The sequence below is a fragment of the Watersipora subatra genome, chromosome 1 (assembly GCF_963576615.1).
Source record: "Watersipora subatra chromosome 1, tzWatSuba1.1, whole genome shotgun sequence".
In the NCBI taxonomy this organism is placed as follows: domain Eukaryota; kingdom Metazoa; phylum Bryozoa; class Gymnolaemata; order Cheilostomatida; family Watersiporidae; genus Watersipora; species Watersipora subatra.
Window position 1 is genome coordinate 11,111,457 of NC_088708.1, and position 24,266 is coordinate 11,135,722.

General features: G+C 35.0%; 2 protein-coding genes across 2 annotated transcripts; one reads left to right on the plus strand and one right to left on the minus strand.

The window, feature by feature from the left end:
- LOC137400806 (small ribosomal subunit protein uS8A) lies at positions 1–2,017 on the minus strand. The gene is made up of 4 exons (XM_068087148.1): positions 1,851–2,017; positions 1,576–1,655; positions 706–791; positions 1–115 (listed from the first exon to the last, which is right to left on the minus strand). The coding sequence occupies exons 1-4, from the start codon at positions 1,981–1,983 to the stop codon at positions 22–24; spliced, it is 393 nt and encodes a 130-aa protein (XP_067943249.1). The 5' UTR covers positions 1,984–2,017; the 3' UTR covers positions 1–21.
- Positions 2,018–4,137: 2,120 nt separating this feature from the next.
- On the plus strand, positions 4,138–24,239 carry LOC137399255 (uncharacterized). The gene is made up of 22 exons (XM_068085318.1): positions 4,138–4,419; positions 6,045–6,209; positions 8,301–8,457; positions 8,729–8,865; positions 9,512–9,673; positions 9,818–10,088; positions 11,130–11,273; positions 11,962–12,105; positions 12,258–12,319; positions 13,024–13,135; positions 13,351–13,421; positions 13,884–14,015; positions 14,789–15,006; positions 18,316–18,383; positions 20,012–20,067; positions 20,274–20,333; positions 20,641–20,758; positions 21,067–21,188; positions 22,357–22,542; positions 23,030–23,245; positions 23,487–23,612; positions 23,972–24,239. Exons 1-22 carry the CDS (start codon positions 4,138–4,140, stop codon positions 24,188–24,190), a joined length of 3,228 nt encoding a protein of 1,075 aa, XP_067941419.1. The 3' UTR covers positions 24,191–24,239.
- Positions 24,240–24,266: the final 27 nt, after the last annotated feature.

The following is a 24,266-nucleotide window of genomic DNA, read 5'->3' on the forward strand; positions in this document are numbered from 1 at the left end:
TTTACTTTTACACCATTTTATTTAAAAGAAAAATCCAAGAATTTTTCCACCAAGGTGTTTTCTCTTAGCTTCTTCATGGTCCATAATTCCTTGGGAGGTGGTCATCACTACATACCTGCAATCAGATGAATATTCTAGTGTAAGATCATAATTTAACAGACAACAGTAACAAGATTTACTAATATTAATAATTATCACTGAGTGGATTGAGTCTTGAGTTCACCAAGGAAATTCTCAAACCCACTTACTCAGTGTGCCAGTTTAGTCTACCCTTACTTGACGGACTAATACACAATGCACATGTATTAGTAGCTTTTGAAGGAGAAGGTAAGCACATACGAGACCACAGTTTATACAACAATAGATGTTAACACCTGAACCCTAACCAAATCAATAATGATCTTTTCATCCTATGCAAAGATTGACAATGCAAACTTTTGGACACGAAACAACATACGCAACTGTTTATTGATACATATCCTCTGCAAACCAGTGAATTTTCATACATGCCTCCATAACCTAGTTGGATCTATTTAGATTAACAGAGATTATACAGAGCTCCATACAACCCTGTGTAGCTCTCAATCACAGGTCTCAAGGAAGGAGCACAAATGGTAGTACTGATGGAAAATCCAGCATAAATGAATTTATAAACGACAAACATTTTCAGACAAATTTGTTCCTGATAATATTCTATACACATACCCAAACTGTCGAGAAGGTAGTAAGTTGTTGGTCCATGTCTCAATATCATGAATACCAACATCATATCTTGGACTGATAACTCCACACTGTAACAATGTCCATATTAAGACACAATGAGTGATTTCATTTTTGACAAAAACCAGTACTAGAGAAAAGTAACTTATTGATCAAGTTACTTGAGTTGAATAAAAAACAAGCAAATTTTATGAGACCAAAAAGGTCATTCTCAGCAAAAATACTTCCTTTACTTGCATAGGAAAACAAAAGCATATTAACACTGTCTAATGAGCCAACTCAATCTTGTTGTAATCCTTACGATAATGGCAGATAAACGATTATTTAAAGCATCATCCCAAGAAAAAACTACAAGTTTCAAAACCTTAAAAATTACTCGGATCAATAATTAGTAAACTGAAAATGTCACTGAACAAAAAAGTTATGACATGCTCTGCATGCAACACAACGACAAAGATTGCGTGGGACTTGGAAAATGTCATGTTGGGAAACAGCAACTCGTAAACTATCGTTTGTCATGACAATAAAAAATTTAACTGCTCACTGCTTGTTGACTCAGCATTGATACCAATGCTTTAGTTACATAAATGTGACTGCAACCTCAGCAACATCCCAACAAAGCCACAGGCGCATAACATGCCAACCAATAAACACATTAGTCATCATTATCGATACAAAAAAATTATGAAGCGATTTGTGCTAAAGGGAAACAACAGCAACCGGCACAATTCAACTTAATATACTTGGCAAGCATACTGTGTTGTTACTGACATGTTAGTTTACTTCTATGACAGCCTTAGTTTACATCCCGCTAACATATAGAAACTTTAACATTATAAAATTGTAACCTCTTACCTTGTTCAAACGTCCAGTAAGATTCACAACGATTTTGCCAGAACGGTGGTCATCAACAATCTCAAACTCGCCAATATAACCTAAAGAAATATGGTAGTACTAACAATAGCCCCAGAGAAAGTTAATCCAATTACATTTATCCGGGCAAAAGCCAGTCAGAATAATCGCATATTTACATGATTTAGATTTCCTTGCGGCGAGGGTTTTTGCCAGGACAGTAGCAAAAAGCTACTGGTATTTACTGGCGACTGCCTTCCCTGACAAAGTGCCCTTACCATGCTTCATCATGACTTTCAAGAACCGAATGATGACTTTGGAACTAGGCCGCAGCAGAACTTGGCGTTTTCCTCGTTTCTCAGCATTTGAAATGTTCTTCAAAGCATCAGCCAAGACATTCATACGCACCATGATGCCGTATGTTCCTATGTAAAAATCGATGTGAGCCACTTATTAACTGAGAAGTCATAATTTTTCTCTGCTAAAAATATATTACACGGCTACCAGCTTTTATAACAAATAAATTAACGTTCCAAATAATGATAAAAGCCATAGAGATATATGGTGGGAAGATTACCCACGATTAAAGAATCTATTTCATTTAACAACCAAAACGCACGTATGCCACTTACCAGTTCTAAAAGAAAAAGGAAGCTGATTTGTTTGACAGACGCTTTATAGGCGCGATTAGTGCCGATTGGGTGCGACTATCGACGTTCGCGGCGACTCCGTTTCATTTACAAACAACACGATGTAGTAAACGATAGGATCGTACAAATTCCCTAACTGAAAAATTACGAAGACGTCGTTGTCGCTATAGACACATGTAGACAGGTGTGCTAGGTAAGAGGATTTCGTTCGTTTACCTTGTGTAAATCTTCCTGATGCCATAACGGCTCATTTGATAATACCAAACATTTTTGCATACTTTTGCACTTTAAATATACTTCTACTAGTTTGACTTTCAAATTTTATTTTAATTTAATAATCATTTAATTGCTTGCAAATAGAGGCTTTTTGTTATTTTCTTATCAGCAAAATAAAAGATTACTAACTTTAATTTAATATTTCATAACTTTTGTTTTAGCAATGCTATCAGTTTTTAGAACACTAGTTTTAGTGCTGTGGTGTACATTATCATCATCATCATCATCATCATCATCATCAATATTATCAAACTATAACTGTGGTATAGGTGGAGCTAAAAGTTATGTTATGCATAACTAATCTGAATCCACACCCAACATTAGTGTTGAATTTGCTTTGTCATGTTATTCTATTTTGACTACGTTTAGTTTGTGCACTTTTGCTTAGCTTATGGAAACGAATTTGATTATCACTGGTTCAGGTACTAGTGAAGGTGTTAAGCTATTGCAAGCAATACTGACATTTACCAATAAAAGTTACTTTTTTATTTTATGAGTCAAACAATTAAGTACGCAACTAATAAAATTCTAAAACAATAATATTAATAACAAAAAGTTAAAATAGCTAATAAAAGTTACATCCTTGCTCGAATGCTCGCCCATATTTGTTTGCTCAGTCGAGTATGGCTGTGAGTCTCAACAGACAAATGAGATTCGTGACAGTCAATAGGGAGTCAATAGGTAAACCTTTTTGGCAATTGAGATAGTGATGTAGAAAAGCCTAGGCTGATGAAAGAGAATGAGGCTCCTAAGGCGGGGAGAGAGAGGCTCCTTAGCAGTCAGCTGTGGAAGTAGGTTGAGTGTTAAGGTTCAAAGCTCTATGTCAAGTGTGCGAAGATATCTTGTTTGCGTAAGTCTTTAGTTGATGTACATGATGTAGACATGTAGGGTAGAGCTCGTGACTTACTTCGGGTATCTAGGTCATGTCTGACAGAGAATGGCAGATCTGCATACACGTAATCATTTGATTTGTCTCCGATGTTTCTTTGGTAGATTTAATTGCTCCTACATTTCTTTGGCGGTTTCTTCAGCAGATATTGACACAATTTTTATGATTGATCTCTCTAATTTTGAAATTTCTAATTTGCTTTTGATGTTTTCTAATTGGATGTCTTGATGTCTTTGGGTGTCTTGCTGCTCGTACGTATTATACGCTTATCCTGTGGTCTTGCTGCATTTCCTGTTAGTACATTGTTTTTGTGATATTTCCATACAAAAACTGAATACGTCTCATACAAATTGCATGGTCTGTAAAACACAGCTATGGTTTTATACTGTCAATTTGCCCGCAGTTTCTATTTTTAAAATTTGTTCTACAAAAGCCTTCCAGCAAAGATTGCAACAAATTATACTAGATATATCTAGTGCAATAAACATGAATTGAAGAGTCTCCATGAAAGCGTTAAAATTAACTGTTTTGCTATTTTGAATATTCTAGAGTTGTCAGATTTTTTTTAACTTAACATTCTGACAATCTAAAAGATATTAGGGCAATATTTTTCTTACTGTATGTCACTCAGCCATGGAGGTGACATTCAATACTACTTTTGCAGAACTCTGTGCCTGAAGTTATTTGAGATGGGTGTAATGTCTATTGCTACCGTTTTGGCTAAAGGAGATTTGTGCTAACTGCCAAGCAATGCCAACCATCAATAAATTTGACAAATTGCCCAGCATTGCTGGATTGACAGAGAAGCCAGCACCAGTAAGAAGTGGTAAACCATTAAAAGAGCATGTTAAGATTTGCTACAGATCAGATTTGTATATGAAAGAGCAGCGCAAGAATGTTGTACTTTTTCAAGAACAACTGCGTCAGGCTCTGCTGGATCTCAAAACGGCTAAAGCAAGCTCTCTTCAGTTTCACGTTGACCAAGTTAAACAGCTAAAAATTAAATCTGATGAGATGATTATTTTACTACAGGTAAGACATATTGACATTTTATTATCTCAATCTCACACGCAGACATGTGTTAATTTACTCAAACATGCTTAGCTGCATTTTGTACACACGGCAAAGTTTTAAGTTACCTAATTTAACAGATCACACTGTTATCAATAGCCACTGTAAGGCATTCATAAGGTGCCCTAATTTACACTAGAGGTTATATTAGCCTTGCATGCCTTCATTGTTTGTTTAATTAAGGACTCCTATACATGTGTTTGCTCAGCAATAGTTGCCGATGGGTAGATGTAGTAGTTAATAAGATAGGTAGAGGTAGTAGTTAATAAGATGGGTAGAGGTAGTAGCTAATAAGATGAGTAGAGGAAGTAGTTAATAAGATGGGTAGAAGTAGTAGTTAATAAGATGGGTAGAGGTAGTAGTTAATAAGATGGGTAGAGGTAGTAGTTAATAAGATGGGTAGAGGTAGTAGCTAATAAGATGAGTAGAGGAAGTAGTTAATAAGATGGGTAGAAGTAGTAGTTAATAAGATGGGTAGAGGTAGTAGTTAATAAGATGGGTAGAGGTAGTAGTTAATAAGATGGGTAGAGGTAGTAGCTAATAAGATGGGTAGAGGTAGTAGTTAATAAGATGGGTAGAGGTAGTAGTTAATAAGATGAGTAGAGGTAGTAGTTAATAAGATGGGTAGAGGTAGTAGTTAATAAGATGGGTAGAGGTAGTAGTTAATAAGATGGGTAAAGGTAGTTAATGAAATGGTCGAGAGGTAGTAGTTAATTAAGTGTTTATAAGCTAAATCAGTATTGCAGACAAAGTTAAACGGAGAGAATTAGTTGCATCCACTGTTATTTCACCATTTAAAGCTGGCCTTAACTTTATCACTATATCTGACATCATCCGGTTTCACTCTTTTATCTGCCATTAAAGAGACGCTATTATATGGTTCAGTAAAGTTGTCTAGGAATGTATGTAATTTTCATGAATGTGTCAAATCTGCTGATAGTTCACTATTCTGCTCATTATAACCCGCTTGTCACTTTTTCAAGAATGATTCACATTGGATGTAGGCAGATTAGGTCAACATCTCTTTCTAACTAGCAACTGGTAACTATAAGTTACATAATTAGGCATAGCAATTTTAATAAACCATTGCATTTTTTACATAAAGGTACATTTATGATGTGATTTATTCAACTGCTATCCTCGTTTTGCCAATATTCGATAAAGCCATGTAACCATTTTTGAAATTGTTTTGAATGTTACAACCTGAATACACACAGTAAATTGTAGTTCTGAGTATCAAGTACAAGCGGCAAACTTATGAATTGATTATCTAAGGTACAGTAATGGTATGTTAGAGAGCAAGGGTCAATACGTAGCCTCAAAGGAAAACAACATGGTCTGTGTTTCTGTAGGTGATCTAAGATGCTTAATAATGAATTGGTCATAGTAACCACTAACCAGTCATAAATTGTGATAGTGTTTAAGATTGTAGATTGTATTATCTCGCTGATTCAATGCTGAGTTGGTGCAAATAATTAAAGGTTTCAACAGGAAAGAATATGCTCAAATAACAACTGTTAGTGGTTTGAGATTTTGCTCATCATAATTAGCTGAAGATGTGAAAAGGTTGAGTATGTCTTGTACAGATCTGTGGTAAGATTAACAGAGAGCTGGCTCATGCGAGGCAGGATTTACTCTCCGCTGTTGACAGCGGAGCTGACAGTGGTCTAATCAACAAGCGACGAAAAAGGGTTCAGTGGCTGGAAAACAAGCTAGAGCAGATTATTATCAAGCATTCACCTGCTAGAGAGGTCAGTACATCTGACAATGGAGCTTCTTGTTCACCATATGGTTCATAATATACAAGCAATATCAAGTTTGTATGCTCTGTTGTGGGCAACTCATATGCCACTACACGGAGCATCAAGTTAGTTGTATAATGTTCATTATCTAAATTATTTACATTATAAATCTAAATTATATAAATTATTATATTTAAAAATCTATTATCAGGCAGCTTTATACTTAACTTTAGTCAGTTCTGTGATAGCAAACTTACCAGTTTGATTATATTAAGCGTTGCATATACCATCAGTCAACTCTTTTTTCTGCTTTAGGAGGCTTTCTGTTTTGCTTAATCAACTTTTTGTGTAAGAATTCTACTCTGTCTATACTTTTATTCTACTCTGTGTGTACCTTCATTCAACTCTGTGTATCCCTTCATTCAACTCTGTGTATCCCTTCATTCAACTCTGTGTATAAATTCATTCAACTCTGTGTATATCTTCATTTAACCCTGTGTGTATCTTTAGTTAACTCTGTGTGTACCTTCATTCAACTCTGTGTATATCTTCATTTAACTCTGTGTATACCCTCATCTAACTCTGTGTGTACTTTCATTTAACTCTGTTTATATCTTCATTGAACCCTGTGTGTATTTTTAGTTAACTCTGTGTATATCTTCATTCAACTCTGTGTATATCTTCATTTAACTCTGTGTATATCTTCATTTAACTCTGTGTATACCTTCATTTAACTCTGTGTATACCTTCATTTAACTCTGTGTATATCTTCATTTAACTCTGTGTATACCTTCATTTAACTCTGTGTATATCTTCATTTAACTCTGTGTATACCTTCATTTAACTCTGTGTATACCTTCATTTAACTCTGTGTATACCTTCATTTAACTCTGTGTATATCTTCATTTAACTCTGTGTATACCTTCATTTAACTCTGTGTATATCTTCATTTAACTCTGTGTATACCTTCATTTAACTCTGTGTATATCTTCATTTAACTCTGTTTATATCTTCATTGAACCCTGTGTGTATTTTTAGTTAACTCTGTGTATATCTTCATTCAACTCTGTGTATATCTTCATTTAACTCTGTGTATATCTTCATTTAACTCTGTGTATACCTTCATTTAACTCTGTGTATACCTTCATTTAACTCTGTGTATATCTTCATTTAACTCTGTGTATACCTTCATTTAACTCTGTGTATATCTTCATTTAACTCTGTGTATACCTTCATTTAACTCTGTGTATACCTTCATTTAACTCTGTGTATACCTTCATTTAACTCTGTGTATATCTTCATTTAACTCTGTTTATATCTTCATTGAACCCTGTGTGTATTTTTAGTTAACTCTGTGTATATCTTCATTCAACTCTGTGTATATCTTCATTTAACTCTGTGTGTATCTTCATTTAACTCTGTGTATATCTTCATTTAACTCTGTATATATCTTCATTTAACTCTGTGTATATCTTCATTTAACTCTGTGTATATCTTTATTTAACTCTGTGTGTATCTTCATTCAACTCTGTGTATATCTTCATTTAACTCTGTGTATACCCTCATCTAACTCTGTGTGTACTTTCATTTAACTCTGTTTATATCTTCATTGAACCCTGTGTGTATTTTTAGTTAACTCTGTGTATATCTTCATTCAACTCTGTGTATATCTTCATTTAACTCTGTGTATACCTTCATTTAACTCTGTGTATATCTTCATTTAACTCTGTGTATACCTTCATTTAACTCTGTGTATATCTTCATTTAACTCTGTGTATACCTTCATTTAACTCTGTGTATATCTTCATTTAACTTTGTGTATACCTTCATTTAACTCTGTGTATATCTTTATTTAACTCTGTGTATATCTTCATTTAACTCTGTGTATATCTTCATCTAACTCTGTGTATATCTTCATTTAACTCTGTGTATACCTTCATTACATCCGACACCGGCTTCTTAAGTTAACTTTTTATCTGCTTTAGCCAGCTATGTATATGACATTACTCAACTCTTTTCATGGCTTCAGTAAGGTGCTGGTTGAATGCAAAATTTGACACGGTTCTTCCTCCAATAAACTTGGTTTTTGCAATGTTGTAGGATGAAGTTGCAGACGGCATGCACTCTGACGCAGACTTCGGAGTTCGCTACTCAGACATGGGCAATAACTCTAGACTTGACAAATCCGCTATGAGTAGTTTACCCGTTGACATGAGTCGTCTTCCAACAGCCAACTCTGATGACAGGCTTAACACAGGTATAAACTGTAAACACTAGCTTGTTGGTGTTTGGTTGATCTCAGCAGCTATTTCTCTGCATACTCTGTTTGCTAGCTCCAGGTCTTACTTATTCCAGGTCAATTGAGGACTTAACTTTGGTTGCTGCAACTTTGCTAAGTTGCATGACTACATTATTAATTGTAGCGCATGTCTCTCTACCGATTGTGTATTTTTATGAGCTGACGGGTTACAAAGGATGTTTCTGAGAAGTCATTTTGTTTGTCTGCACACTTTTGTTTTTGTTTTTAGCTGCTACTTCTACAAGCCTTCCTCAACTTAGCATGAACAGGGAAGTACCAGAAGAGATTATAGGGGCGAATCTCAGCAGTAATCGACTCGTCTTGCCTGAAGTACCTGAGGCTATAGATCATGATGTTCCAGAGTCTGTAAGCCATCAGCTTGTGGAGGCCAGGTTAAATGTATGTTAAAAATATGCTCATCATCTTATTTATAAAAAATTCAGCTGCTTGCTGCCATCAACTTGTAAATACATTTAGATTGGTTTTTTTGAAGGATTTAACTTCAAGTAAAGCCTTTTCAAGGCTTCACTTGAATTTAGGGGTTACAGTAACAACATCGACAAACCCATCATGTTAGTATTATATCCTGTATAGAATCAGTGCTGTACTACCGTTATGTATTCCGGGCATTGTTTCAAGCCATTTGGTGGTTTAGGCAGCATAAATACACTATGGGTAATGAGGTAAAGTGACATGCCAAACAAGTGCTTTAGAATGGTGGCATTAGCTTCACATATTGGCTTCTTCTAATCACAGCCCAATGAACTTGCACATTTCCCGTTCTCACAGAGATATAAATTGCTTTCTAGCAGCCATGTTTGCGATACTGCATGGAGTGCATGGAGCAGTAAAATATTATAGCATGCAGGCATTATTTCCTTGAAAATTATAAAAAATAGTAACAACTCCAGTTACAAGCTAGGAATCAATATTCAATAAATATCTCTGCCATTTCTTTGACGTGAGAAGTGACAAGTTACATGTATTTATATTTTGTAACTAAATACTGCAGACTGCGGGCACACTAATCGTTTCCCCAATTGCTGCGGGTCAGAGGGCTACTCAGTCTAAATTGAGTTTCAGAGAGCCTTTAGCGAGTGAACAGGAGTTGTTGGCTCATGGCCGAGAGACTACTCAGCATGAGGATCAAGAAATGGAAAGCGTCAGTGATGATGTAAGCTATCAGGCTGTTATGACCATTCTATACGGTATACTCTGTATAATAGAAGTCATGTTTTAGTGTATAAAGTTTGAGATTCCAAATGGAATATTTCACAAAAGATTTGTACCCAGTCACTATTGGTGTCAGTAATTTTAGGATGAAAATTACGATGATGAGGATGATGGAGGTGAAGAAGATTCAGAGCCTGACATAATTTCTCGCACTGGCAATAAATCTCAAAGTGAAATGTCGGTAGTGAGCAGCCTTTTTACCGATGTCACAGATGAGGGCACTAGGAGAACCAGACGTTCCTCGAGACGAATGGATCCTCAGAGTCCAAGCAAGTCAAAACTTTCAAAAGAACAAATGGTTAAAGAAGCCAGTAAAGTGACTTTGGTCAGTCCTGAACCAGAGACAACTTACTCAGGTAAATGTCACATTTATAGGAGACTATATAATACTGGGACGATTAATCCTTTGTTGGCATTGGTCTATTTAATACTTATAAAGCTCTGACATCACTGAGAAGTTTTATTAGAATGTTCTTTGCTTTTGACCAGTACAATTCACCGATGGCTTATAAATCTATTTGTCAACAAATGAAATGGGTATAACTTTAGGCAACAATAACTTTTTTCAAACTACAAAACTTTTTTTGAAATATTTTCATTTGAGTCATTCGTAAAGTTTCTATGTATAAACTATAACCCAACTCAATTATCACACATACGCGATCTACAGTGTGTGAAGAAGGTAAATGAGTTCTTTATTTTTTAGGCTGTCATCTCATTAAACCCGCAACTTGTTCTCTAGTCATTCTAGTTTTTGTTTTTTTTTAAAAAAGGTTTTACTTTCAAAGGTTTGCTTTTGTCAAAATCATGTGTTATAGAAAGCGATGAGTAATTTTTGTATTGGTTGAGCAGGTTTTGTAATGTTATCATTCTGGGTTACTTCAAAATATAAAAATATAAAAACACGCCTACTTAAAAAATTTTATTTTATAAGATTCTATAAAGATTTTATATGTAGTTGTTCAAAAGTTCAATCCGCAATTAGTTTTCGTAAAAACACTATTGTTACCAATCGAATGAGCAATGTTTGATTTATGGAATACTGCTTTTAACCAGATTATCAATATATAGTTTTGTTCTGCTTGCTATATTTAGAAATGTAATAATTAAACGCAAGTGTAATGCAGTACAAGATTCAGTTACTATGTACCCACTAACACTATGAATATTATAAGAAAGCTATGCTTTCATTCATTCTGTTTTCTTAAGTTTTGTGTATCCAAATACATATTTACAATTTTAATAAATACCTTAATTTAGCTTGAGGTGATTAGCTTATATTTCAGGTTATGGTTGTTTAGTAAAAACAATTGTTATTAACGGACCATTGCTGTCAAGCACCTGTTTCATGATACCATATGAACAAACTGTTATTTAATGTCAGTTGCTGGTTGCAGACGTGAGAGGGTGCTCATCACCTGATCGCTCAGATATTTGCAGCTTGAGTAGTATGAGCATTGACATCGTAACTCCTGGTAATAATGAGTGTGCCAAGTCTGCTGTGCCATTTGTCAGTTTCTTCTTTCAATCTTTACAAATGGGTCGGAGTTATCTTATTAATCTTAGCAAAAGTTCAACAGTATAATACAACTCCTATTTAGTTTGTGAGTAGGCAATTATTAGAGTATTTACCTCGCAGCTTTGTCGTTCAATATACAATCTCGCGTAACTTACCTTTTCAACCATTTCTTTTCTCATCTTTAATACTTTTATAACTGATGTAAGTTAAGTCAGTGACTTTGTGTTACCAGAGTCCAGGCTCGCCTCATGGTTACTGCTGTGGTACGTGTAGATTGCTTCAACATCTTCTCTTCTCTGACCACATTTTCCTGGACTCTCAGATTCCTTTTTGTGTAGCAGATGCATGTGTTAAAATAGAAGCAATCTCTCATGAATGTCTTATCTTAGATAGTTCTTGTAAGACAAACCTGTCTCTGCCATTAAAGTTTGTTGACTACCCGTTTTATCAAACGCTACTGACCTGGTTTGAGCCATTTGAAGAGGAGTTACTTTCTTTTTTTTAAAACCATTTTCTCATAAATGAGAAACTTGGTATTCACTTCAACTACCAGCTTGGGTGTCAGCAGTTGGGTCGTTTGTTCCTGTGTATTACCTCTAAATTCTCAAGGAAAAGCCTTCAAAATTTTCACATGCTTTGATACAATAGTGTATTAGCCTAACTGCATGCATTCTAATTAATTTTTAAAAATACATGAATTTTTTTAATAGTAGATGAGCCATCAGCTGATGACTATTGGATGTCTGAGCACCACAGAGTTGAGTTCAGTGCCCTTCGACCATACTTGAACGAACTCGACCCTAATTCTTTGCATCAAGTAGGGATAGCCGTCCCTGGCAACTACGTTAATAAACGTGAGTAGGAGAACTCTTTGAGAGAATAAATTAAAATATTCGATCAACAGTAATTGGCTCGCTGTAATTACGTCTTTCTTAAAATTTATGTTTGGTTAGTTTACTGTATGTACGTCTTAAATTGTCTTTCTTCCATCTATTCCATCTACCAGCTCCTTCTGGACGTAAAGTAGAGCTGCCGTGGAGAGAGGCTGAAGACAACAGAGATATCAATGTGAGTGGAAACTTTTAGAAACCTTGCAACGTTGTCACTGATACCATTATTCTATGCAGTGTACAGACTTGTAACAAATTTACGATTGCACACCTTTTTGTGCTTCTAGCAACAACCAACAAAATAATGTTACTACTTTCCTAGCATGCGTTACACAACACTTGTAATATTATTGCTCAGTTATTTCACATTGGTATACTGATATGTAATCCACTTTTATGTTGACAAATTAATTTAATCAAGTTTTTAAATCTCTGTTGTAACTGAACTTTTTGTTGTTCATTCAAGAGTGCTATGGCATTCCATGAAAACAAAACATTTGTAAGTATAAACTGCCTTATTATTTATTTGTATGACTATTGATCTTCTTTAAGATATCATTTTGTCAAGGTCGAAACACATCTGGAACTCATGCAGCAGGTTAAATCCTATCCAGATTGCCTCATAACCGCTTTCATTCCATTTTGAACACGCTGCCACGAATAGTCATACCTCTAAACCTAAGGCTAACTCATCTTTCCTTGCCATTTCACATATTTCATGCTCATCTATTTATAATTTGCTATTCCCAGTTTTCTGTTCTCCCGCTTCTCCCCACTTTGCCATAAACCAATTTCTGATATTGTAAGGCATGTATTTTATATGCTTTTACCATAACTATAGCCCTTGAGTAATAGAATTACGTTTATAAAATATTTATTCAGCGGGAAGCACTGGACAGACTGAGCAGACAACTCATAAGTATGCAAGAAAAAGTTTATGAGGAGGCGATCAAGTCTGTGGATAGCATGGGGCATCGCTTAGCAACGAGAGCCTGTGAGTCTAGCTGTTTAGCTACGTGTATATGCAATTTATGTGTCAACAACTTTAGCGCTTAAGAATTAGGCTATTAGATAGTCATAAAGTATCTAGTTATAGTTTTCATTTGTCAAATAGCAGACGTGTCACTTAGGTTCAGCTAATGAACGAGAGAAGTGTTCACTGTAAAGTTTTGTGACTGCTAATTACGTACACTTCACGGAATGTTGTAGCCAAGAGAGATTTACCATCAATGGCAAAACCGGTCGGGAGGTCAGCCATGTCATCGAGGCAGATTACTCAGGTTTGTTGTGTTTAGTAAGACAGCGAGTGGAGTTTATCGTGAATATTACTTTCAAATAGACATACAGAATAAACATCAAAATACAGTCAACTTATATTGCTATAAAAAGTACTGGTGAATCTACCTAGCACTTAAAGTTTCCTATCTCTGCATTCAAGATTGCATATTCCTCTATCGTTGGTATACAATTATATGTGGTATAAATCTAAATGTTACATTTTGTGTTACACATGTTGCAGTTTTCTGTCCTGTAGATTTTTGCAACATCTGCGATAGCTACATAGCTTTAGCATTCAACATTCTCAGTCGTTTTTTGCAGTTATCATGTGTTACTGTGTAAGAAGTCGTATGTGTGGCTTGAGATGCTGAAGATGAAGACAGCAGGTCAAAATACAGTTCTGAAAGCACTAGTTATGAAATCATAATATATTGTCCACCATATACATGTATGTCCTTTTTTAGCAAACTGCTACGAGTCTTCCAGCTATGCCTGAGCAAAGTGATGAATCACAGAACAGATATACTCCTGTTGTGCGTCTCAAATACTACTCGAAAGAAATACCAAAAGCTAAGACTTTAGCCATTAGTCGTGTGGTAAGTGTAGACAACTCCTGTAATTTCAAGTATGTAAAGATTATTCTTATATGAAGCTATAACATAAAAAGTGAAAACAAGTCATGTAGGTAGTGGATGATCAAAGTAAACCATATTCTCATACATCTCTAAACTATCAGAAGCAACACCTTGTAGCCAACAAAAGAGACGAAATTATTAAAGCAAGCTCAAGTGGAGCTTATCATGTGACGCTTATCATGTGACGCTTATTATGTGACGCTGTGCGCTTAGTTCTGTAGATTAAAATGTGTTCTGTGATGGGCATGAGCGCTATACACTTGCATGGTAGGCTTTTTGACCAACCATTGCAGAGCTTGCTAGTTTACGCATTGAACTCTAGTAAGTATCACGTACTTCTGCTGACGACTGGAAAAGCAGCTGGTTGCTTTGATAGCCGTCATTACGTACTGCTTTGCTTAGCCAGCCTTGCCTTTGTAATTACAGTTTCTTTACTGCAATTGCTCTACCTGCAAGAAGGTAATGTAATCTTTGCTGCACTTTTAGTTCCCATCCATTCTATTATTGCTCATAAGTTTATTGATAAAAGTACTCAGCTTTGTGTGGCTCCAACATCGTTTCTGTGAAAACCATTTGATTTCAACAAATTTCATTTTAGTTTTACTATATCCTCACAAAGTCGAATTTGTGTTTTTGTGTTGTATTGTTCAATAGTTTGTTGAAATATTTTGTAACCTCCGCTTTCAAATCTATTATGCACTCAATTAAATATTTAATATATATCCATATTTTAGAATCGCGACAAGTCATACCCACAGCCTTTGAGTACATATGTCTTCCCAGACACAGAAGGAGGTCTTGCGCCCGATAGACTCGTCAACCAAGGCTCCCTACATAATGATACAAAATTGGTAATATATCGACCAGCAACTAGAAAGCGAATGGAATTTGCTGAAGAAAAGCAAATGGCTAACGTCACCCAATCAGTACCAACTTTAGAAACAGAAAAAACGTGAGTATAGGCTGAGAGCAATTTCACACTTGAAAATCTTTTTATTAGGCTCGCTTTAGTAGAAACTCTTTTAAACGAACTCTGAAGAGTTCCGAAGTTGCTGAAGCTGGCCTTATTAGATAGTTATTAATTTCAGCATTTATAGAATATAGATTATTGATATAGAATATATCTTTATCTTTAGAATTATCTTTATCTTTAGAATATATATATATAGAATATAGATTATTGCCAATAAAGTACTATATATATATACAGTCAAACATGGATAACTCGTCCACGGATAGCTCGAACACATGGTTAATTCGAACATTTCCTTTGGTCCGTTCCCACGTAATGATAAATTGCTATAGATAACTCGAACTCAACACTGTTAATTCGAACTGTTTTTTTGCCCAACGGCTACCGAAACGGTTGTTATCGCTTTAGAAAATCACTTTATTCAAAGCCATAGAGGTAAACTTCATCTTTTCGTAATTCATAAGCATCGTTATTACCACCATCGGCAAAATATTTTTGTCAACGACTTTTCTAAAGTTTTGGTGAAATTTGATTTATACTGCTATACGATGAGTAGCACGGGCTAGCCGGGTCACGCGCGCAAGGATTTTCGCCACGCACATACAAAACAAAAATCGCATGTTGTTTTTGTTTTGTATGCGCGTGGCGAAAATCCTTGAGTGCGTGACCCGGCTAGCCCGTGATGAATAGTTTTCCGACGTTGATTCCGTGTTGAATCAACGTCGGAATGTTGAATGTTTAAAACGTCTTAAAAATTGTTGTAATTAAACTTTAACGTTGTCTGAGCTACAAAAAACTATTCATCGTTTGACCTAAACACAGAATATGTGTGTACATTCAATAAGTATCTATTAAAAAACGTGAGTGATATAGAATGTACCGTAAAACCTCGTAAAACTTCTAATTGAACTGTCTCGGAGTGTTGCTCTTAACGAATCCCAGGTAAAGTAAGATAATCTTTGCATAAACTTTAAAAAAAAACGGCAAAATTGATCGTGGGTAAAACCCCAAATGAAAAAAATGTCTTTTCTTCTGAGCATTTCAACAACGATCAAGTTTTGCCAATGTCAATCTGAAAAACGTCCTGGCAATAACATCACCTCAAACAACAAACCAATCTCAAGTGATAGAAAAATCTCTATACTTTTTCATAAAAACGTTTTAAACTTTACATTAGAAGCATTTAATTTGAAACAAGCCATTTGTGCTTTTGATTTATATTATAGTTTGTACATGTACATGTATCTACTAATAAATAAGTAAATATATGGACTTGTGACAGTGCTCTGATAACTTGAACGCTCTGATAATTTGAACACTTTTGCTCGATCCCTTGAAGTTCGAGTTATCCATGTTTGACTGTATATATATATATATATATATATATATATATATATATATTATAGCTATATTATAGCTTTATTATACTATATATATATATATATATATATATATATATATATATATATATATATATGTATATGTATATGTATATATATATATATATATATATATATATATATATATATATATATATAGAAGTTACCTTCTCACAAACTGTATTGCTGTGACCTTCCAAAAGTCTAACAACAAACAACTATCAGAAAGAAACGTTTTGAGTTGCTGATTGTTGCCCATTACGTAATCAGATTTTGATGTGTAATAAGCTCAGTTAGGCTCAAACTGGAGATAAACATATTGCTTTAAGATGCCGGACGCTTTGTTTGACAACTCTCCAAAATCGAATCGCCAAAAGAAAACATTGAAAGATAAACTGCAATTTCAGAGGGCGCCTTTATTTGATTATGAAGTCTGGGCGAGAAACCTGCAGGATTACCGTCAACTCACAGTCAGCAGCTCAATGAGGTCATGCAAATGTCCTGTTTGTGGAAGAGAGTCTTGCCCGATGGGCTGCTCAGTCTGGAATGCTATTAAGTCAACAGATATAAGTAGAAGTAAGGCATTCTCCGCCAATACCAGCGGCGAGGAGCTCAGGAATCACTTTGCCAAAAGGTTTAGCAAAAATGAAGCACGATATTTCCACAGCTTAGAAAATATAAACGCAGAGCATGACTACCAGATCTCACTAATCAATCATTGGAAAGGGGGCGAGCGAGCTGTTGCACAGCCGGTGAATGATGTTCCTAAACTATCAAAAGTTCCGGTAGAAAGGGATGCCGTGCACCCTTCCGTCAATATGAGATCACTCAGCACGAGTGCACTGGTTTTATTACCTTTGCTTGCAAATAACTTGAGTGGTGCGGATTCACCAGACGCAAGAGAAAAGAACAAAGCAGACTCACAAATAAAACATCTGCTCCCAAACAGAATGCCTCCTAAAGAGTGGCTCGAAAAGAAAGCCAAATTAGAAAAGTCAGGGTCACAGCTTCTTCGCAGCTACTATATGCTGAAAAAGAAGGAAGATGAATTACCACATCTTTCTCAGAAGTGTCCTCATCAGAAAGATGTGCCAGTACATTCCCAGACCACACAGAAGTTACCTTCTATTAAAGAAAAAAAAACTAAAAAAAGTTCTGATATCAAAGAGGTGGTAAAGCAAAAGGAATCATCGATTCATCAAGCAAATAAAACAGCTTCAACAGAAGCATATCAAGGTCGACCCAAGCGCATAAAATTCCGATCAGTTGTATCTGAAATACTTTCAGAAGCGCCCATTAATGACTCAAGCGCCTCCGAGGAGGCAAATTCTTTTGTTAATACAGATAATATAAAGATAAAAATAGAAATAGTAATGGTAGATAATCAGCCAAGCCACGACATGAGTGAAAAAACGATTTCACAACGTCAAACTGATCCAACTATGGTCTTGTTTGTAGACTCTGATACGGTTTGTGACTCATGTGGTGCGGTGCCTTGTCTCAATCTTAGAATATGTCCAGTGATTCGTGGCCCTCGACGGTTGGGATTCTCATTTCCGATGAATTCCTTTGAATATTTGTTTGGCACGAAGAGGATAGAAAGCATTAAAACCAAAGCTAAAAGGTTGACCAGGAATAAAAGTTTAGTAGGGAGCATCATTCCGCACGCTGCTAATTACATTTACTGCGAAAGTAATGGAAAATGTAAGGCTTGTTTAGAAGACCGGCTCTACTCGAGAGAGGAATCACTATATCGGCGATCATTGTGGAGGCAGTGTAGAACTAAAGCATTACAGCTAAAAGTTGCAGAGCAACCTAAGAAGTTTGTATAGCATCGCTATTGTCTTGTTTAATTATTCCTGATTCGTCGATGATGCTGATAATGGACCCACTATTTCTTTTTCTGTAGAATGACGAGCAATGTGTCATTGAGAGCCGCGAGCAAGGCCGCCATGGCTCTTGGAGCAATGAAATTAGGTGAGTTTAGTTGTCTGGTTTTGATGTTCTTTACTGCTTGATCACTAACATGATAACCTTACAGAACTATGTTCGAGGCTTGTTATGGTTTCTGTATATTTATTCGTTTGTGTCTCTCCTTGGTTGACTAAAACGTGCTGTATTGGTTTTTTGCAATAGATGTTGTTGCCAGTGTGTCTGATGGTGTGTCAGACGATGAACCAGGTAATGTTGTGTATCAGCCCCAGTGATAGCAGATACCTGCAAACTGTTCTAAACTTAGCATATAAGGCACATAAAAGAATTGTAATTGATAATTGAAGTATACATGTCTGCTAAGTAGCTTGGGACAATTTGCAGCTTCGTGAAATTTTTTAAGTCTGTAAAAGTGTGTATACGATAATAAGGACATTTTTTATCTATATCTGATTCCAAAATTGCTGTTGTAAAGGCTGGTGTAGCCATATTACCCTTTCTAGTTTTAGTCATAGACCTATTAACTATACGTATAGGTATAAGTATAATTAATGGGTCTATGGCTTTAGTAACAGCATTTCCCTTCTGCATTCTTGCAAACCTCGTCTGCACACACTCTCTCTGTTCCTTAGGCTACAGTGTGGTAATTAGTGCTGCTGACTATCACAAAATACTCCAGACCTGAATATTCTTGCTAACACTGTTAACTATATTGTCTTAAGAATGGCTTAAGAAATGTCTCCAAATTATTTCCAAGTATTTTCTTAAGACATTCTAAAGTCTGCTACTAACAAAGTAAAACTGTTGTAATTCAACTTCCATTGAAAGGATGTGCTCATCCCTATCCTTCTACCCATTTGTCTGAGTGAGTGGTCTTAGATGTCAAGTTACTCTGTCAGCATAACATAGTCTGACCCCCGAGCAAATTTTCTTCTTATTCTCTGTTTCGTAATAAAAATATGATGAGTACACATTTGCAAAAACATTTTTATGCTGTATCTATACACTACATAAATTAATATAATATATGTTTATTATCTATTATGTATATTATTATGTATTAATATTACATATATATAATAATAATATTATAATAATATATTAATATTACATGTATAATGATAATTAACAATGTAATTATTATTATTAATTATTATAATAATATAATTATAATAGTTATATTACTATTATATTATTATGATAACATTATTATATACATGTATATTATAATAATATTATAATATTATTATAATATATATAATAATATTATCATAATATATATAATAATATTATCATGTATATTATACATTATGTACATAATATACATAATATTAAATAAGCCAAAATTCTAAAAGAAAAAATGTTATAAATTTTGAACTTGTGGTTAGTATTTCGCATAGTATACTCTGTAAGCAGCCTTGGTTTGTTCCTCGAAAGAAATAAAATTTATTAATCTTTGCTGTTTGCATCAATTAATAGTTTTTTAAATAGAAGCACATTTAAAAACTATTACAATACCATTCTTATATTGTAGCAAAAATGTCATAATTGTCTGTAGATTAAGTAAAATGCTTTATGAAGAATTATGGTATTCCGCTAGAAATGTGTTGATGATAGACTATAACATAAGCAAACAGTTTGCCACATCAAATGATATTATAATGTGATTGCAGTACGAAATCAGACACCGAGGGCTGCACACGTTGGACCGAAGTGGGATCGTGTACAGGTAAGAAATGTTTTTGTTAAAAGGTTCATTTCAAACTCTACCAGAATAATTATGGTATTTGGTATACACTTATTTCAGTGTCGCTATATTATGTTACTAAAATTGGTAGCTTACATAGAGATTGAAATTCTGGTAATAATGGGATATTCTCGCAATGAAAACTATTTATTTCTATTGCATAAACTGCTCTTTTTTGTGCATTGCAGTATCTCTTTCAAACGAGCCTAAAATCCAAATTTGTGGAAGAAAGGCAGCATGCAGCCAAGGTGAGATGAACTAGACATGATCTTTTCATTTTCTAAGACTTGAAAACATTTGCATTTAAGGTTGATATACATGTATGTGCATTTGACTATCTGCTCTGGGTAACATTTTAAACAAGATTTACTTTCAATATCAACAAGATCTAATAAATCGTTACAGTAGCCACAACAATAACATTTATAGTACTGAATATAAAGTCTTATGCGCATTATATTATTAAAATTACTTGGTTTTCAGAAGGCTTCTTCTAGAATATTCCTTAACTAGAATGGGCTATGAACATTTACACCACGATGATGACCTTTGTAGCAATTGGGCTTGCTGGCTTGCCCAGACGCAGACGTGTTTGATGCTCTCAAGTCAGCGATTGTTACAGATTCAGATGAAAGAGTGCAATATGAGTCGACAAAAGCTCTCGTTCGATTAGGTAAAGATGTAGTTTGTCGTTAGAAGCTGCTATGATCGGTGATGAGTTGTTATGATCTGCTATGAATTGTCATGAGTCGTTATTAGTTTTTATGATCTGCTACGAGTTTCTATGTTTCGTAATGAGTTGCTATAATATGTTATGATTCCTTACCAGATTTGAAGTGATTATTGGTGGGTTTTATTGGGGAATTCCTTTGATCTAGCAAAAAACAGTTTTATTTATATAAAATTCCTAGTTTAGTATATTTTGTTGTTGTAGTTGAACGTAAGTATGTGCATACTAAATGATGATGACTTGTTGCATAGGCTGCTTGGAAGATGAACTTGTACAGATCCTAGTTGACTATTTGATTGTTGGCAATGAAGAAGTCAGGCTAGATGTAATGAAAACAATAGGAGAGATTAAAGGCATAGCGTTTATAAACAAGGTGAGCTAGTACACGACTTCAACTAACTATGTGATATAACTCTGTGCACCAGACTCTAACCATAGCCAGTTTTTCTCTTTTGTGTTTTGTCATTGGTGGCCGAATTTTACAAATGCACATATTTCCCTCGAGTCAAATACTCAATGCTAAGAGCCAAAAATACTATAATGCAATGATAGCAAGACTACTAGTGATTAATAAACACTGATTGTATTAACAATGGAGCTCAGGCTGTCTACGATAATAAAACAAGAATTTCTGTGCACATTTTAAAACTTGATAAGTATATTTTTACATGAGCATAGGTACAGTTAGGGGCGCACAGCCAAAAGGTACGGTTAGGGGCACACAGCCAAAAGATGAGTTTTAAAACAGAAACCATGAAGGAACCGTTTGACTAATTTTTCATATTAAGACCACAATTTTGTGAAAATTTCATCACATTGCGTTAACTCTAAGACTGCATCAATAAACTCTGTAATTCTCATTGCTGAGACATGAATAAGAACTATGCCTGTATTTTCCAAATTACACAAAATTCTACCAATGCAATTTCTCTAAAATGTATTCCATAAACTAAAGATAGTAAACTTGTGATCAGTGAAGAGTTTAAGAACAGTAGTAAACTTAGTTATTACTGCTCTTACACTCTTACTTGGAACAGTAGTAAACTTAGTTATTACTACTCTTACACTCTTACTTGGAACAGTAGTAAACTTAGTTATTACTACTCTTACACTCTTACTTGGAACAGTAGTAAACTTAGTTATTACTGCTCTTACACTCTTACTTGGAACAGTAGTAAACTTAGTTATTACTACTCTTACACTCTTACTTGGAACAGTAGTAAACTTAGTTATTACTACTCTTACACTATTACTTGGAACAGTAGTAAACTTAGTTATTACTGCTCTTACACTATTACTTGGAACAGTAGTAACCTTAGTTATTACTGTTCCAAGTAAGTTTCTTAGTAATACCTATCTTATTACCATACCGCTAAGATTCAGCGTCACACTTGTACTGAAACTACATCTCAATCTGCTGCTACTGTAAGGTTGTGACCAATTTACTTGATTACGCGAACTTCAATTAATGATACCTTTGATTGCTTATGAATATTTGACCTCATAGAAAAATAACATTTGAAGTTTTTAATATTTTGTAGTCAATGCCATCATTTGACGAATTGATAAAGGTACTGGCGCATCTCTGCAAGAATACCTCCATTGATGACTGTGTTTCATTTGAGGCAGCAATCACTTTTGGCACTATTTGTGTCAAGAATATTCAAGCGGTGGAGAAGATGACCCATTATCTCAACAATGGAAACGATACTCATAAAAAAGCACTGGTTGGTTATTCTTTATGATTTTGTTATCTTATGAAACATTTACAATAGCCAACTTAATTTATATTATTAAGTTTAAGGGCATTCATTTTGGTGTTTGTAAACAGCATGTACTTTTGCACGATTCACAACAAATCTCTAGAACAGATATGAAAAATATAGTTTTTGCATAGTAAGTTGCATAAATTTCAGAAGCCATATTCCATAAAGCATGACAGAGCTATGGTAAGGGTCAACCTTGAACTTATCTTTATGACAGTTGAAAGTGGCGTCACTGATATTTGTCTGGCTATACATGTTCATGTTTCTAAGAATTACTCGTATGATTTCACACTCCATTGGCAGTTATGCTACCATCTCAGCATATGCTTGTACTACTTCATACAAGCGCCTTGGTGCTCCAACATATTGCAACCTAACCTACATGTATATTCCACGTGTGAAGACAGTTTCTCTATGCCATCACCAATAGCTCTGGTGTCTCTTGCAGGCACTGAGAATACTGATCAAACAGTTTAATGAGTCGAATTGGAACTTAGTTGAAGTGGTACTTAAACAGTTTACTAGGTCACCCGTCTGGAGTCATCGCCAAGAGGCAGCACAGCTTCTTCAACATTTAGGCAGGAAACACACTTGTGACATGTCTGAGCATGAAGAACACGTGTATTCCATTCTCGAGAGAAGGTTGTGGGATGATTCTGTTGAGGTTAGGATTTCACATTATAATGCCAAGATTTGTGGGTTTAGGTAGTGGCCATAGTCTCAAGCTTTGACTAGTTATTGCTAGCCTGTGTACCATTGCACGTTTCTATGCAGTGATTAAAACATCAAATTGAGTATTTTTACTTACATTTGATAAAACCATATCAGAAAACTTAAAAACTATCTTGAACATCAGAATTGGGGCTAAATAAGCGTCTAGCTCAACATGATGCAACTTTTTATAGATGGTACGTTTAGAAGCGGCAAACACTCTGGGGGTGTTGGAAATGTACACACGAGCTGCAGAAACAGTAGTAAAGAGACTGTCTGACCTTGACCCCACGATGAGAGCCCACGCTGTTACTTCATTGGTAAATTTTAAACTTTTAATTCAAAAATGAGTCAGATTGCTTACCTCTCTGTGAAAAAATAACTGATGGTAAACTGAGATCAAGGATTGGCTCACTTTGAGGGCTACTTTAGATATGACGCTGATAAATCTTTTGCAAAAACCTTGATGCAAGTTATCATGCAATTCTCTTATTAGCACAAGTAATAAAACTCACAGAACAGTGGATGTAATAACAATACGAATAAGCTACATGCAAAATAAAATGCAATTTATTTTGAAGCATATGTCAAATGATTACATTTCTGCAACAAATTTGTTCACATTCAACTTGTACTAGTGATATATACGATGCCTTCTCAGTGATTTATGTGATTGTAGGGAACTCTCGGTATCAAGCAGCCTAAAGTCCTTCGAGTATTAACCGAAATGCTAGAACTGGACCCGAGTGACAATGTGAGGCGTGAAGTCATTCGAGCTTTTGGATCGTTGAAGATTTCAGACAAAAAAATAATACGCTTGATACGCGAGAGAGAACGAGGTGATGGAATTCTCGCTACTGAAGCGAAAAATGTGCTAAAGATTTTAGATTCTTTGTGATAATCTTTAAAGCATTAGAATGAGTTAAATGTATCCCGTAGGCAGTTTATTAAACAGAACTACCTAAATACTCATT

What these genes read in the sequence shown, in the direction of transcription:
- LOC137399255 (XM_068085318.1), top strand. Translation starts at nt 4,138, where the DNA reads ATGCCAACCATCAATAAATTTGACAAATTGCCCAGCATTGCTGGATTG. An exon ending in TGGCAACTACGTTAATAAAC is followed by an intron (nt 12,106 to 12,257) that starts GTGAGTAGGAGA and finishes TCCATCTACCAG; the next exon opens with CTCCTTCTGGACGTAAAGTA. An exon ending in TCTTGGAGCAATGAAATTAG is followed by an intron (nt 18,384 to 20,011) that starts GTGAGTTTAGTT and finishes ATGTGATTGCAG; the next exon opens with TACGAAATCAGACACCGAGG.
- LOC137400806 (XM_068087148.1), bottom strand. Translation starts at nt 1,983, where the DNA reads ATGGTGCGTATGAATGTCTTGGCTGATGCTTTGAAGAACATTTCAAAT. An exon ending in TTACTGGACGTTTGAACAAG is followed by an intron (nt 792 to 1,575) that starts GTAAGAGGTTAC and finishes ACATTGTTACAG; the next exon opens with TGTGGAGTTATCAGTCCAAG. An exon ending in CTACCTTCTCGACAGTTTGG is followed by an intron (nt 116 to 705) that starts GTATGTGTATAG and finishes ATCTGATTGCAG; the next exon opens with GTATGTAGTGATGACCACCT.